Source organism: Ceratosolen solmsi, unplaced genomic scaffold, assembly GCF_000503995.2.
Source record: "Ceratosolen solmsi marchali unplaced genomic scaffold, CerSol_1.0 scaffold14, whole genome shotgun sequence".
NCBI classification, from domain to species: Eukaryota; Metazoa; Arthropoda; class Insecta; order Hymenoptera; family Agaonidae; genus Ceratosolen; species Ceratosolen solmsi.
The window spans coordinates 6931412-6949336 of record NW_011948420.1 but is presented as its reverse complement, the minus strand read 5'-3'; the positions used below and the strand labels follow the sequence as shown (position 1 = coordinate 6949336).

At 27.0% G+C, this 17925-nt stretch overlaps 1 protein-coding gene across 1 annotated transcript in view; it reads right to left on the bottom strand.

Annotated features, from left to right (window-relative positions):
* Positions 1–17925, bottom strand: part of exp (expansion) — a 114420-nt gene that overhangs the window by 1408 nt on the left and 95087 nt on the right. Inside the window, exons 3-10 of the mRNA XM_011498076.1 lie at positions 16013–16170; positions 10345–10576; positions 8419–8617; positions 6997–7112; positions 6670–6831; positions 4729–4752; positions 4266–4365; positions 947–1267 (exon numbers count right to left, since the gene is read on the bottom strand). Coding sequence (XP_011496378.1) covers positions 947–1267; positions 4266–4365; positions 4729–4752; positions 6670–6831; positions 6997–7112; positions 8419–8617; positions 10345–10576; positions 16013–16170 — 1312 coding nt within the window. The remainder of the gene's footprint in view (positions 1–946; positions 1268–4265; positions 4366–4728; positions 4753–6669; positions 6832–6996; positions 7113–8418; positions 8618–10344; positions 10577–16012; positions 16171–17925) is intronic.

The window sequence follows — 17925 nt, the reverse complement described above, 5'->3', positions numbered from 1 at the left end:
AAAATATTTTGTTATATTTTTAGTAAACGTACAGAGATACTTGTTTATATAATAATTATTTATGGACATAATTATTAGTTGGAAAAAAATTATTTTTCATTCATAATTTGGTTATTAATTGTTAATTGTAAAATGAATATGCTCATGCTTAGTATAAGAAACACAAAATATAATATATTTATAAAATTTGTCGTTAAATAATAATTCTTTTTTTAATTTTTTGACAGTTCACAAAAAAATTTTACGACTGCTTTTGTCTTATTATTATTTATTATTTATTATTATTATTATTCTTATTTTTTATTTATTTATTTTTTAATAAATTGAATATATATATATATATATATATATATATATATATATATATATATGTACACGTATGGACATTCAATAGTAAAAGTTAAAAAAAAATGTATTCTCTTAAACAATTTCAATTTATTAAAGATTATTTTCGTCTGATATACTCGAAAATTATTTTCACTCATATGAATACTTGGATATAGTCAATCGAGAATGTCACTACGAACGAAGAAAATCTTATTAGAGAAAAGAATAGTCAGTCCTGTTGTGCCGACATATACGATATTCATCGAAATGGTCGTAGTAATTGTTTTTAATATTCTTACTAGTTTAAAACAATAGGCCATTCGATTATAAAGAGAGGAGTTTGGCCAAATGTAAAATAAAAAGCAAAATAACCTAATCCTAATAAATGTAGCAATGAAAAGTTAGACACTTTGCCATTGGTTATTGCGAGAGTAGGTAATATTTATACGCAAGACGCCTAGCCGACGACTAAGCGAATCTAACTGTAAGCCCAATTTAAGCTCACGAGGGAGTAAATAAGCAAGGACAACTAATAGGAATGGGGATAATTGGCGTGTGAAAGTAGCGCTCCCTTTTCAGCAATCAAAGCAGTCCTTAATCCCCCTTAGAGTCAAATTACCGAGTCCACTCTCAAAGCTCCTCGCATGATACATGATGGAGGGTCGCTTGGCTGCTGCTAGGGCCACGTGTTGTCCGTAAATCTGAGAGGACTGGCTATGGACAAGCGGATAGTTATGGGTATCAGCATAAGCCATTTGATGATGGTGATGGTGGTGATGGTGCTGCTGTTGCTGTTGTTGTTGCTGCTGCTGCGGGGTGTTACGGACCGCCCCGTGGCTGTAGGGCAGCTTCGCCGACGCCGGGGGCTGCCCGCCGTTGCTCTTCGCCATTTTCACAAAGTTCGGAACGCGTGCACGTAGGCCGCAGTAGTAGGGGTCGTCTGCTCAGGACAAAAGGCATGCGTTAGAGGTCAGGCTTACCTAGCGCGTCCCTTTTTAATGTCTCTTTGTTGTTGGGGCAATTGGAGAAGGAATACCCTGTAAGCTACGCCTCTAAAGGAACGCCGCCCTAGTGTCTTATCTAGATGAGGCGATAGTGACCGCCCAAGTGTACACACACACAGAGAGAGAGAGAGAGAGAGAGAGAGAGAGAGAGAGAGAGAGAGAGAGAAGGAGAGAAAGACTTGGCCTTATTACCAGCAGAATAATATTCGCTCCTGCGTTTTTCAAAAGGAATTTCATTTGAAGAAGCATTTAGGGAGCTTTTTTTTCTGCCGTCGTTAAGAATTATTTTTCTCGAGCGTCCGATAATTATGTCGTATGTTACTTTTAAATACAAAAAATTCTATACTACAAAAGTGAATGAATGCATTGATTTATATATATATATATATATACTTTTTATGCGAGTTCGTTTACTTTATAGCCGATGTGGATATTTTATACAATTAAGAATTTACCTTGAGCCGAAAAGTATGTAGCAAAGATTGCGAGGAAATTATAGTCGAGTAAATGCTTCATTGACTTCTATAAGCTCTGTTGCGTTAAGTGGCTTTTCATGTAAATTACTTCTGCGAAATTTTAGAATATATTTAATGACTTGATATCTTTGATAATGTTTAATTTTTACGGTATATATCTTTAATATTATTTTTAAAACCATGTATTTCAGCGTGCTCGGTAATTTTGTTGATATACGCTTCTATTATGTACAATTAAATATCTAATAATATAAATACTCCATGTTGCATACAAATAATTGTAAAACGACTGATAAAATACCATAAAAATTGTCTTTATATAGCAATATATCGCGTTGAAATTACGTCTTAATAATTTTGTATTATATAGACTTATTTAGTCTTTCGTTGCTTTCTTAAATAAATAAATATTATCAAAATACGTAAAAGCACACATTTATCAATTAAAATAAGTTTATGTGCGATTGAGTATGCAATTGCATAACATGAACATTACGACATTAAAAGAAATGTAAAGAAAATTAAAGTTGAGTTGAAACAAATTTCGAATAATTGAAAGTTTCAAGAAATTGTAAATATAAATTACCACTACGACTGATTGTGTAGAAATTGCGTTTTATATAGCAAGATAGATAGATAGATAGATAGATAGATAGATAGAGAGAGAGAGAGAGAGAGAGAGAGAGAGAGAGAGAGTATCCGATTACATAGTGGCTTATGAAAAATAATATTCCAGAAATCAAATCAAAATATTTTGTATATTTGTCAAATAGCGAGCTAAGAGTGAGAAAATGTAATTTTTTATAATTATTAGTTTTATTGCTTTTATATCCGAATGCATGGATGGATTCTTTAAATAAAGTCTGATTATTTTTAGTTTATCATAGTAATGAATTATTTAAATATTTGCAATATTAATTTATTACTTTATAGGCTTTATTCGGCCGATTAATCATTTTATAAAATATTTCATTATTAACCAATTTTCCTATTTATACATTGCATCGCGTGCTGAATTATCATAATTTTTTATTAAATAAAATGTAAACGCTCGTCTCGTTATTTAGTAGTGAAATTTTGTATTGAAATTTTGTATCGAAACCTTTCTTACAAAGCTTTAGCCAAGCCATAAATATCGAAAAAGTTAGGCGCAAAGGAAACGATAGAAGGATCCATTTTATCAAAACTTCTAACGACTTTTAACATTTTTTTTTCATTAATGAAATGCAAATAATATAAAAAAAGAAAAAGTGATTTTGTTTTTGATACAATAAATTTGATAAATAAAGTCATTTCATATATTTAGTCATTTGTTTAAACAATGTAACTCGTATGGCATATTACATATTACAATGCTGTATTTTTAATATAGAATAAATTTATTGTAATTTTACACAATTTACAATCTCTATTTTAACATTGAAAGATTAAGTAATTTTAATCTAAAATGTTAATATAATTATCACAATCTCGGACTATGTTAGAATGTTTTATATTGAAATTTAGTGAAAGTGTAACACATAAAAGACTTTGATCAACATACGGAGCCCTCGAGATATTAGAATCACTTATTAAATATGTCTACCGTAGAAATTTTTTAAGTGAAAATAGCACTTAAATAAACTTGACATGTACTTGACATCGTTTTTACTGAAGAACAGAAAGTCGGCTAAGAAGAAAAAAATGCGTAACATATAAAATTGATTTACGACAGCCTTTTCATAACTAACTTTTAACTTTGAACCATGAAAATATTTATATCTTGTTATAATAAAATATTTATATGCTTCCAGGAATAGCTATTTACCATATTTATAACAAATGTTAAGCGATATTTTTCACATTGAATACGAGGTTAGACTTGCAGGTAAACATGGGTGTTAATTTTGTACGGAAGAGCTATGATACATAATAAAAATTTTATTTTATTGCTAATCGATGAAAGACTTTTATTTTTAATCTGCCATTTAATGTGAAACCATTGCAAAAAGTAAAATAGTCACTTAAGTACATTTCAATTTAGATGTCGTGTCGTTTATGATTATTACAAAATACAATTTGATCCTCTTGCACGCACAGATATAAAAGATATTATCTAATTTATATTCGTCATTACGAATGTGCAGATAGAGACAAATAATGTAGAAATTTTTTTTAATAAATTACAAATGTTATGATATTGAATTTACCGTACCGCAATAGCATAAGTAAGAGAATATTTTATATTAAATTTATTCTATGGAAACATCGAGTGGAGAGGCATTGGTAGTGTTAAAATAAAAACAGTCATTTTTACGAATAAAATTGGGGAAAAGAAGAAAGAAAAAAAAAAAAAAGAAAGAAAAAGAGAGAGAGAGAGAGAGAGAGAGAGAGAGAGAAAACCGAAGAAAATACAGAGATAAGAGAGTATCGATAATTTTTAGATTTATTTAATTATCTTTTTAATGTGCTATCTTACCATATTTTTTATTGTTTTCTTTTTTAATCTTTTTGTCTTCCATAACGGGTGGTCTTACGGAACTGGACACATAGTCGTCTTCAATATCGTCATAATCGGGCTGTAACGAGAAGAAAATAAAGTTTTATAATTTTGCCTTAAAGTCTACTTTGCACGTATTCATTTGCATTTGTGCAAGAGGACAGAGAAAGTCGGAGGTACGCTTTATAACATTACTTTTATTTTGTGCAATGAGAGAGGGGAAATATAATCGCATAAATTTAAATCATCGTATTTACTTCGAACAATGGAATTAATTAATGATTATTTGTGAAAATTATAAATTCTCAGCGATAATAAGACTTCGGAAGATATCCAATAAGTTTTAATTATTATAATACACGTCTAATGGGATTAGTAGCATTTATTGTGCAAAATAGAGGAGCAAATAATTAGTGTTGAAGAAATAGAAGTTGGAACGTACCTTCACATAAACCTGCCTCGGCATCTTAAAATATAATACACATTACAATTATAAAGCTAGTTAATATTTCAAATATGGGATAGAAAAATTATATTACTAGATTATAAATTTTACTAGTTGCTGTTCGATTACACTTACAGCGTACAATCAGGCTCACTAAAAGGTCGTTTTTACGCGTGTGTGGCGCGTATATTGCAAAGGCAATGAACAGAAGTGGATGTATAAAATATAAAATGAGATTATTTATTTTCGTTAAAAATTTCCAAGAGGCTATTACTTAATAGATTCTTATGGTCAGTTCATTTATGCATAATGCAGCACACGTGAGAACAAAATTTTCATTTCTACAAACAATAAAACTAATATTTTATCGATAATTTATATACTTGTAAAAATGCATTTGAATCTTTTTTTTTTCTTTTTTCGTTACCTTTATTATTCTTGCGACTGAATAAATGTCGTTGTTAGCGTTAAAATAATGAAATTATTTGAGCCTGCATTATAATTTCTAGTCGCATTCCCATATCTATTATTTATAATAACGAAATGAATAAATAATGAATTAAAATACATCGTCGTACAAAATATTTATACGAGCATTTATGCAATTAAAATTTTAAATTACGAATATGGCCAAATTGATTTATGTTTATATTTATTTTTAATACTCGTTAACGAGAGAACAAAACAAAAAAAAAAAAACAAAAAAAAATCAATAAAATTAAAATTCATAGTCAAGTTGCAAGAAACAATAGCGATTCAAGTGTTGCATTGATTTAATAAAAAATTTTAATTTTGCAATAAGCCAACTACGTAGCATTGCATAAAAAAAAAAAAAAAAATGTACTGCAATTTAATGCAATAAATGGAATATTAATAGATTTTCCTTTTGTCACGGAAGTAAATTTCTTACGTAATTTTTAAGGTAAAAGTTTTTTTATTAATAAATAAACTCTTAAAAGTATTTACCGACAATTATCTTGGTGGCATTTTTACAAAATTTATACCCGATTGTATGAAATCGCGACGAAGTAGCGAACATTTGTTATCCCATAAATCACATCACATGGAACCTTTACGATATCAACTCTCTTGTATAAAAATATGGCAACGATATAATAACGATACGAGTTTCAAATTTTTTATAAATAAATATTGTGCCTCCAACTTCCTTACGAGAATGCTTTCCTTTCTAAGTGTCTTTACAAAAGTAACAAAAGTAAAATCTTAATTAATTGCATTAAGTGGCTACTAGTTTACAAAGTTACTTGAAAAACACCATCGCAAAATTTCTTTTTAACTTTAAAAAGAAACATAATTTTATGCTTAATCGATGTTTTTCGCGAATTATTTTACGATGCATCACCAAGACTATTAATAAGTCGCAATTGTCAAGTAAACAACTGCTGTGGCGTTTACATGTGCCGACCATCGAGACATAATTACGCGACGACTTAAAGCCCAAGCAGCCATCATTCGTTCAAATCAACTAAATCAAACTCGTCGTTTAACGAAACGGATACAACAAAAAAAGCAAAAACTAATAAAGATAGATAGATAGATAGATAGATAGATAGATAGATAGATAGATAGATAGAGAGAGAGAGAGAGAGAGAGAGAGAGAGAGAGAGAGAGAGAAGCTGTAGGTTGAACCGTAGGCTCCATCTAAATACAAGTTTCGTTTTTCACGTATTGCATGACCGAGTGTTGTCGTTTTCGTTGTCGTTGTCGTTGTCGTTGTTATTATTATTATTATTATTATTATTATTATTTAATTTTTAGCGTTAAAGCATATACATGCACATTACAGAGGCGCTAATCATCGCCCTTCCCTCGCGGATTTCGAAAGCCACACGTAGTCTAGGCAGGAAGTTCATCGAGTTGCCGCAAGCCACTTCGCGTCTCTTGTCCTCCCACATACTCACACTCGCTCGTCTTTACCTTGGGTATGTCATGGCCGTAGAGGTTTTCCCGGGGTGGCAATTTCGGCGGCCTTTCACCGCGACGATGCGTCGACTGACGCTGCTGCTGGTGGTGGTGAAGCTGCTGCTGGTGCTGTTGCTGTTGCTGTTGCTGTTGCTGATGCTGCTGATGCTGTTGCTGCTGTTGTTGCTGTTGTTGCTGTTGCTGATGCTGTTGCTGATGCTGTTGCTGCTGCTGCTGCTGCTGTTGATGCTGCTGCTGCTGCTGCTGCTGCTGCTGCTGCTGCTGCTGATGCTGCTGGTGGTAGGCGACGTAGATCTGTTCACGGCCGTCACGGTTCATCACGAGGTTATCGCTTGGACCCGAAGACGTCGAAACCCCGGCAATGCTGTAGGGATCCTCGTCCGGTATAGGGATTCTGGGTCGATTTTTAATATCCACGGGCCTCTGCAGTGCTAAGACTGTGAATCGGTCAATTGACCAAGAGCTCGTTATTACCGATCTTAGGATTTTTCTACTTATGTCTAACATTGTTGGAAATTTATTATTCGACTTTGTTGGTGTCGATAAATTGCAAAGGACGTCTTACTTACGTCTAGAGCGCTTGAATTTTAATCGCTTCACTGGATTTTCTTTTTATAATTGGCTCTTGGTTTTGCAATTGCTTCATTTTTTCGTGTTTTCCTTAATTTTAATGGTGAAGCAGGAAAGTTATTTAAAAAAATTACGTCTTTTTTTTTGTTTTGTTTTGTTTTTTTAATTTAATTTAATCATTTTTTATCAGATTATTCACATGTACGGGTGAGCCGTGACTATTCACATTTTAAATTTTAAATGTAATTTCATAAACGACAAAAAGACACTTGAAGACAACGATTATTCAATAATAATAAAAATATTCTTAACATAATTTTTCAATCGCATTTGCAGATTACTTCAAAATACGCAAAATTTTTAGGTATTAAGTAATTAATAAAAATATTTTAATCATGTGCAATGTTTAATATTACGTTATTGTTTCTATTAATTTGAATAAAATTGCATTAAAACGATTAAAGAACATTGGTTACATCTAGATAAAGAATATATAAATTTATAATATCTTAGTAATACTCATAATTATAAAGTATCAATTCATAATATTTTTCAATTATTGTCTTTTACTTCACACACTCTCTCTCTCTCTCTCTCTCTCTCTCTCTCTCTCTCTACATATACATATATATATATATATATATATATATATATATATATATATATATTTGTTTTTCTTCTGATAAATATTTTTTATAATGTAATATTGTACAAAAGCAAATTCTAAATTACTTGAATATAAACATTTATTATACTTCTGAATAATTAGAAACAATAAAATTGGATAAGTAGATAATTGGAATTGTGTAAATATCAATAATCTAATGTAATTTTATATCACTAAAATCTATTGAATTAATTAGTTTTCAATTACAAGATAAACATTTGATATTTTTCTTTTTTAATGAAATTTTGTTTATAACTTATCGATTCATCAATAAAAATATCATATATATATATATATATACAAAGATAAAAATAATTTTAACGTATATTTTATACAAGCAAGTAAATAAAGAACAATTTGAAATCTGTATTTCTATCATTAGTTCATCAGCATTATTCAATCATTGATAAAGTAATAATAACGATATTCTTTTGTCGGACATAAATCCTTAAATGAAAAAAAAAGCTCTTAATGTAATTAGGAATCAGTAATATAGTTGGATTCACCTGGTGGAAGCTTGGATTTTAACATGTCGAGGCCAACAACATTGACGATGAGGACCCAAACTGGACATTGCAAAATATCGGTATCCGTGCGCACAAACACTATTGCACTCAGACATTGTGTTTCCAATCTTCGTCTGTCCGGATAAGCTCTCCTCGTTTCTCGTGATAAGTTGGTTTGAAATTTGTTCATGTCAAAAAGCTGTGGAAAACAATTATTTCACTCGAACGAATCATTTACGTTTGATCCTCTGATTTATTTTGCTTGCATGCGTAAAGGATAAAATCCATGATATTTTATATAATGGCGTTTATTATACACATTCCAATAAAAATCACTGATTTTGATTCACTTAATAATAATAATAATATTGTTAATCAATTTAATACTTAAAAATTATAGCACACTATAGTGGAAGGTTCATTTGTTTTGAAAAATGAAATAATAATTTAATAACCATCGAGTGACATTATGCGTCTACAAACAGCTACCGTACTTACTTATTTTTACATTTACATAATTTATAATTAAGGTGTTATATCAAGTAATATATTATATTATTTATACTTCTTACAATTTATCATGGGAATGTTAATTAAGTGTTACATTTAATGTAATTATACAACGGATTTTGTATTGCTTGTCTTGCTAATCGATAACTCAAAATAAATACAATCGATCGATTTAAAGTGCCTAATTTTATTTAGAATATTTTTGTTTAATTACATATAGATGATAATTTTTATACTCGGATATTTTTAATTTCGAAATATATTATAAGTTATAGTAATTTGAGTGATTTATCAGTATTGCAAGTATTTATTATTTTATTATTAAAAATTAGTTTATTTCGTTACAATCAATTTACTTAAAATTAGACATTTATTTATAATATAATATTATTAAAGTAATGTACAAGTCGTGAAAAATTAATATACTCGATTGTAGCTTAAAATTTCATTCTGAAAATTAGTGAAATTATAAATATCGTTTATATTTATAATATATAAGGTAATGTTTTTATTTTTACAATCTCTTTGAGTAATTAAATACAATTAATGACTTTGCATACTTACTTAATTATTCGAGGACAAAGTAGATTTTTTTTTTTTTACTTAATTAAAAACATTTTCAGTTTAATTTTCTAAATTATTTGTTAATATAAATGAATGGTGATATTTTACAATAAATTTTAATATCCAGTTGTTTTTTGTTTTTTTTTTCTTGTATATCATTGAAATAGTAATTTTCAATATCATTCGACAAAGATATTTAATATCCTTATTATTCTAAATCTAAATTAATCTAATCTAAAAAATTTTAAAATAAATTAATCTAAATAACGCGTATTAAACTTTCATTATCGTATTCTATTCGGTAAAAAAAAAAAAATTTTTCTCATTATTTAACGAATGTAATAAAATGTTTCAACTAAAATTTGAAAATAACGAATCTTTATTAATATAGCCATTAGTTATGAATTTGTACATTTCAATTATTATCTTTCTTGATTATTTACATTTTCTCTCAGTCAATCCAAGTATAAACTTGTATTAAATCAGTTTGGACACGTGTTTGAGAAGCGGTAAAATATTATTTCTCGCCAATAAATTGTATCGAGCTTTAGTTAATTTTTAAATTAAATATTGTATAATTAGTATTATAAACAGTTGAATCAGCAATTGAATTTATCCTAATTTTCTATCTTATGCATTTTTATCAAACATTCGTCTATCGTAAATTTAATCAATTTGTTTTTTCATCACTTGCTAGCTCATAAAATATATTGGTATTTGAAATCTCTAATAATAATAACAATTCCTGACAAATCGATAACTCAAAATTCTTCAAATATAAGTAGCCTGTGTGCAGCAATGGTAGAGAAAAGACTTGAAAGGTTTTCTCCTTGCTCGTGTCGTGTCGCTTACCTTTCCGGGTTTCTCGTGTTCAAGCGCTCCTTGTGAATTGCGTATGATTTCCGCGCCAATCGCGTTATCCTCCTGATTTGTCGCCCTTACGTAAACATTGCTCTTGCATAATCTCTTTATGAGTATATTGCCCTGCTCATCCATCTTTATCTTTACACCTTGATTAATATGTCGCTTAGCTTCCTCCGTTTTGCTATCTCGCATCGGATTGTCGAATCCGCACAATCCTATTCTGCAAATTTCACCAGAGAAAACATCCCATCATTGAGCAACGCCACACTGTTTATATTTTCTATGGTTTTTTTTTTTGTTTTTTTTTTTGTTTTTTTTTTTATAATAATAATTAATAATAATTTTTATTTGGACGAGGCAATGTTCGCGCATTCGTTAAAATCATTTATTAATACTAATGAAATAATTAAAGAATTTTCCTCTTTCGTACGCGAGTCAAGATCGTAAATAAATGAAAAAGCCTTAGGAATTATTATTATTCAATATTTATTAGAAAGTATATTGTAATTATTTAACATGTGCGTTTTGAAAATAGAGAAAATGCCTGTAAATTATAACAAATTATTTGTATTATTATTATTAAACGTAATATGACTATTGAAATCTTGTTATTGGTACATCATCAACACTGTGTTAGATTGAATTTATCGTAACTTATAATTTATCCGCCTTTAGCATTTCACTATTGTTGATTTATTTTATATTTATAAAATATTTCACAATATCTAGGTCAATGAGAATATAATTTTATTTGCTTCGAGCAATATATTTTATAGATAAATGTAAAATGATTTGTGATATTATATGTAAATATGTTATAAGAAAATTTTATTGACTTTTTAGACATTTTAAACTTTTATATCCGTATTGTGATATTTTTTATCTTAAGACGCACAGAATAATAAACTCAAAGCTTTTGTTATCTTTTTTTCTTTTTTTCTTTTTTATATCATTTATATTTTTAAATTGAGAACTTCGTATTATTAGTTTTGTCTATTTTAGTTTTATTAAATGTAAATCAACACAAGTACGTAAGTATTTATCAGTTTTTAACTTTTTTTTTATAAAAAAAAAAAAAAAAAAAAAAAAAAAAAAAAAAAAAAAAAAAAAATTTGTTATAATATATAGTAATATTATTATATATAACAAATTACTTTTATAATTAATTTTTAAATAATAAAAGATGATGATTCTTTTTATATGTTCAATAGATAAAATGATGAAAATTAAAATTTTTGCCAAGTTTTCAGAAATACAGAAATTCGTATAGAATTATTTATCCTAGATTTATCAGATTTTTACATGATTTGGCGTTTAAAATGTATAAATTTATATTTACATTTTTGGTAATCTATTGAGTAGAAAAATTATTAATTACGTATATTGAATGTTAGAAACTTCTGAAAATAAATAAAAATTTGATGTTTTGTAAATTTAATAAAATTTTTATAAAATTACATTTATTATAAGATACTTTATTGTTCATTTAAAAATAAAAAATTTATTTTGCCATTTTATATAGAATATTTTATCTGCATTTTTATACATAAATTATTATTTATTGTCAAAATACCCATTATCGTACATCGAATATTCCTTTCAAAGAGAAAATATAATTATACTATGTGTATATATGTGTGTATGTATACATGGATTTTGATAGTAGTGATATAAGTCTTAAAATGGTTTAAAATGTGTTAACAAATAAAAACAATATGTAAAAAAAAAATAGAAAACAAAATTAGAAAGCAAAGAATACATAGATGTTGTAAGCTTTTACATATTGTTAATGTAATAATCAATTTGCTAAATTGTTGATAATTTTGAGATTATTTTATGTTTACTTATTTATATAAAATAACGAGAAATATTCCTTAATATCTTTCCGAAAGATTTTCTTCGATATTAAAATTATTTGACATGCATGATGTAGGCTTTATAATAAAATAAAAAAATCCATATCATTTATAACAATTTATAACTAATTAATAAGTTAATAAATATTTTGTAAGAGCGACATTACATATAATTACTCCTGCAAACTTGAATACAAATTCAATAAAATATGTGCACTTGAATTGTATATATTTTTCATTCGGACATATAAACGTATGAATTGTAAATATTTAAAACTTTTCCAACTATTTAATTTTTCTACGGATGATGAAATATTAATTCACCTTCTATGCCAATCAAGCCGTTTCCTTATCGCCTTTCCAACATTTTCCATATTGTGCCAACAAAGAGAACTCGAGTAACAAAGAAGAGCATTTTTACATATAATTAGAGACCCATAAGCACGTGGTTGCTCTTATCTTAGATAATTAGTTATTGTTGTTTTCATCACTGTACTACCAATATTGCATCATAAATAATGTTCTTCTAAGGATTGCCCATTTGATTATAATAATATTAATAATAATAATAATAATAATAATAATAATAATAATAATTCAATATAAATACAAATGTATCTACATATGATTTGGTTAGAAGTAAATGTTTCAGTACGCTGAATTAAAACATTATTAATAGACTCGCGTATGTTAATGACATTTTAAAGTATGTTATTTAAATAAATTCAATATAAATTATGTAAACTTATATATATATATATGCAATAACATTACGTTCTTAAGCTTAATATATCGCAGAAATTTGATTTTGCAGTATTCCTGGCGAAGATTAATAAGCCATTATAATAAAAATATATATTTTCATCTATTTGTATAAGCATGATATTACATGACATAAATTTGCGAGCAATTATTTCACTACTAAGAAATCGATCTATGAAAACAACTTGAAGAACGTCGATTTTTGAAAATATTTAATTATATAGTTGGACTTATCGCTGATTCATCTTTTCAATTGCATCGCAAAATTATTTTTTACTCAAACACTAATTTAAATTGGTTTCAGAAATAATGAAATTTCTTATTATTGAACGATTACTTTTTTTATTGAATAATTTGTAAAAAGTATTTATAAACAATGCATTCTAGTGTACATAATATAATTAATTGTAATAATGAAATGTAAAAATAAATAACACTAAATTCGCTTATAATGTTAATAAAGAATTTTATTATATATAGTTTTACTATAAAATGTGTATATTATATTCTCGAACATGTTAACACATATTGCCTATTTAGGATTTTTTAAAAAAATATATATATATCACAATTATAACGATATATACGTTGAAATATTATAAAACATTATTTTTCTGTTTTTTTTTTTTTTTTTTTTTTTTTTTTTTTTTTTGCAAATTACATATATTTGCATTAAATTAAATAATTAAATTGACTGCACAGTTTATATATACATTAAATTTAATTTATATTTTTTCTTCTAAAGCTTCGAATAATATTTTATATTTTTATTTCATTTAATAATAAATTAATAAATATTAATAAAAACAAGAGTAACACACGAGGAATGTGACGTATATGCGATAATTGTAACTATTTGCAAAGTTTTTCTTATAAATATAGCGATACATATTTAAATATATTAGAGGCAAATGAGAAAAATATATATAATAAAAGTGAACGTCCTCTTCTTTTATAAATGCTTTAATTTAAAAAAATATGAATTTGAATTGCATGAAATTTCAATCCAATTTGCATTAAAATTTTTTATTATTATTCAATACGAATTGTGATAAATCAGTTTTACCAATACTTAATACGTAAATTATTTTAATGGTAAGATAGTATTGATTATAAAAATAACTATATATTTTATAACTATATAACTATAAATATAAGAAACGATGTCATATATATTCATCATGGATTTTTATATAAAAGAATTATATTAATGGGATAACTAATAATACGAACTAAAATAAATAATAATAATAAGAATAAGAATAATAATGACTAGCTAACTATTATCTTTAGAATTGTAATTTATTGTAAATATATAGACCTCGAGGCTTTAAATAATATTCGTCCATGAATGTGACAGAATCAGAATAATTTTCAGAAATTGTATGTACGTCCTAAATATACCAGTTTCGTGTTAAATTTTCCTTATTATATTTTACTTTTCGTATCACTTGATATTGCCGTATCATATTAAATCTCGTAAATACTTCATAAGATAAAATATAAAACACATCGTTATGTGAAAGCTAATGGAAATGATCCATATCAGATGTAAAATATACAAAAATGAGTATTGATACTCTAGAATAGGGTATTGAAAAAAAAAATTGGCTACTAATGAGGGTAAGAAAATAACAGGCAAAAATAAATTGGAATTATTTAACCAGAATTATAACATGCTTTATTCTATAATATGTGCGTGCACGTATATGTATGTATGTGCGTGTGTATATATTATTTATTATTATTTTTTATTATTATTATTATTATTATTATTATTATTATTATTATTATTATTATTATTATTATTATTAATACTTAATAATATAGTATACTTCATAATAATAGCTTTTTCGACATGTTCAGTATTGAACAATCATACTGAAATATAGTTTTTCTCTTTGAAAGGATAAAATTAAGTAACGTACACTATTAAATTGTCAATTTTATTTATTAATTTTATTTCTTAATCGCTAAAGTACTGAATAACCGCGATTGAGTGCGAGCAGATATCATACATTTTTACCCGTGAAATTGCTGTAGAAATTAAGATGGTTATAACAAGTGACAAGGAAAGTACCATTGATACGTATATTTTAGATTTACGATTGACGTTAAATTATACTGAATAATTTCTATTATAACGTATATCGAGCGGTTAGTATAAAAAATATTAATTTGATTTATTTAAAAATATGCTTTCGTGCTTTTTCTTTCTTTTTCTTTTCTTTTTTTTTTTTTCGACGTATATATTATATCAAAGATTTTCCATTTATTGGGTATAATTAAAAAAGAAAAAGAAAAAGAAAAATGAATAAATTTTGAATGTAAAACGTAATATAATAGAAATATATATATTTTAATTTGCAGATATAATATTGCTAATATTTAGCTTTTAACATGAAAGATTAAAAGAGAGCAAAACTTAATATATTTAGAACGAGACATTAAAATTTTCATTAAATGTACAATTTATATCGAAGGTTTTGTAAACGTTATTTATACATATTTTTGTGAAATTTTTTTTAACTCGTTATATAACAAATGTAAAATTGCAAATAATAATTTCACGATCGTATGAGTTAGAAAAGTCACATAATAATAAAACATAGTGAATAATTCTAAAATATCAAGCTTAAAGTATTTTTATGATGTATCGAATTCTCCTTCAACCTCATGATAATCGTAAGTGATCCTTGTTTATTCATATAAAAAAAAAAAATAATAATAATAATAATAATTATTATTATTATAATCTATATTGTATCGCATATGAATAAACAAGGATCACAATAATTCTGAAGATGAGGCTATCGTTATCATTTTATTGCCCATCGTCGTCATTATTAGCAGCATGTAATATATAAGCTTATCGATCAACTTAAGGATTACTCGAGTACGTATTTTTCAAGACTGTAGTTAAAATTTGAAAGGCATCAATATGCAAAATGCGGTATGACAATCAGGAGCGTTGTCTCGAAATCTGGAATTGGCCAGGTACGTTGACCTCGCGTGGCGTAAAAAGCTGTAATGATTACCTGAAACCGTCAAAGCCGTCGTTGGAGCCATTGACCGTTAGCACCGGCGCCCTTGCGTACGCCTTCGCCACGCGTCTGTTCCTTTCGAAAACAATGACCTTGGCCCATATCTCGTCGTCTATTTGATTCCACTTGTCTAGAACTTCCTGTATATGATCCTGTGCATATGGACAGAATAAAAGAGCGTTAGACGAGAGCGAATATGACAGGAAAATAGAAGTGAGTATGATGAACGCAGAGAGTTATTTAAGAAAATTTACGATCGAATATGGCACGCGTAGTGGAAAAATTCAGCGAATTAGGGATCGATGTCAATGGGTAAACGTGTCCACTCCATGAGTTTGGTCACGTGACAGAAGTATTATTGTCCTTAGACTTTGTGCCAATCGCTGTATTATTCAAGTCTGATTTTTTCGCCTTTGGCTACGTACCGCAATACCGACGTTCATTATATTCCACTAAATGTTGACTTTAACCGAACAAATATTTATTCTAGTTTAACGCAATAATAATTTCCAATTAGCGAAGGCTTCTTATTGTAAATAAATCATACTTTTACTCGTTTAAATATCTAATTTTCGGGTGAAGTAGATTTTAATAGGATAACCTAAAACTATATAGGAAAATTAACAAATTTATGTTGATCGTGCTTATCTCTCTCTCTCTCTCTCTCTCTCTCTCTCTCTTTTTTTTTTCTTTTAATTGAAATCAGGAGAAGAAATAATAATTCGAACTAATCATTGTCTATACGTTATATTCTTTTATAACTATTATCACAAATAAATTAGAATTAATTTACATACTTTTAACTGAATAGAATAGAATATAACTTTACAAAATCACAATATCTTTGTAAGAAAGGGATTTTTTTTTTTTTTATCACAAAAATATTTACATTCTACATTTTATTGCTTATTTTATGTTTTTTCTTTTCTTTTCAATACGTATCAATTGCTTTTATCGCTATTTTAACTTATTTATTTGACTTATTGTATTTTCTGTGTACATTACATAGTTTTTTCATTATTTTATACATATTTTCTTCTACTTATTTCGTAATAAAAGAAAAATTTGCAAATTATTTTTTCTACTTTTCCTTTTTATCGAATAAAAATATTAATATTAAATAATAAATTGTTCTACAAATAAATTGTCCTATAAACAGATAAAAAAATAATAATAATAATCAATAAATACGAATTACATAGAGAAAATGCAATAACAATTGTAGTAATTTTTTAATTAAAAATGCTCTTTAAAATATTCTACAAACTACTGTATTTTTTTTTTATTTTTTTTTTTTTTTATATTTATATCGCAATTACTTTAAATTTGATTTTAGCCTTTTATGGTGTACAATATTTTCTGCACATATTCTCATATAATTAAGCTAATTTACCAGCCACCATATTGCAAAAAGAGTAGGATGATAAAATCCACAACAGTGGCCTTCAATTATTTACGCAAGCTGATCGAGGTATTGTGAACTTGCGTGTTGCATAAATGTTGCAATTAGAGGAAACGAGGAGAAAAAGATCAAGTACATTTATCAACTGCTTACAATGTAACAACGGTATTTTCGATTTTTAAGATGGACTAACATATTTTCTACTTAATCCTTAAAATTTTGCCAGATATTTAATTGTTCTTTTTGACAGTCAGCAAGACATAATTAACAAGTAATTTCTTGTTACCATTGGAATTTTTTTGCTAATTAGTTTGGTGAAATTAATTAACATGTAATGATCATTTCAGAAACAAACTTGATTTTTATATGGGAAATATCAAGTTCGCTTTATGTTAAATAAGAATTTGTGGTGAAAATGCTTATTAATCTTGACATAACACTATTTTCTTTCTTCAATATAATTAGTTTCAATATTTTTATATTTTTCACTTTGCAATGTCACATT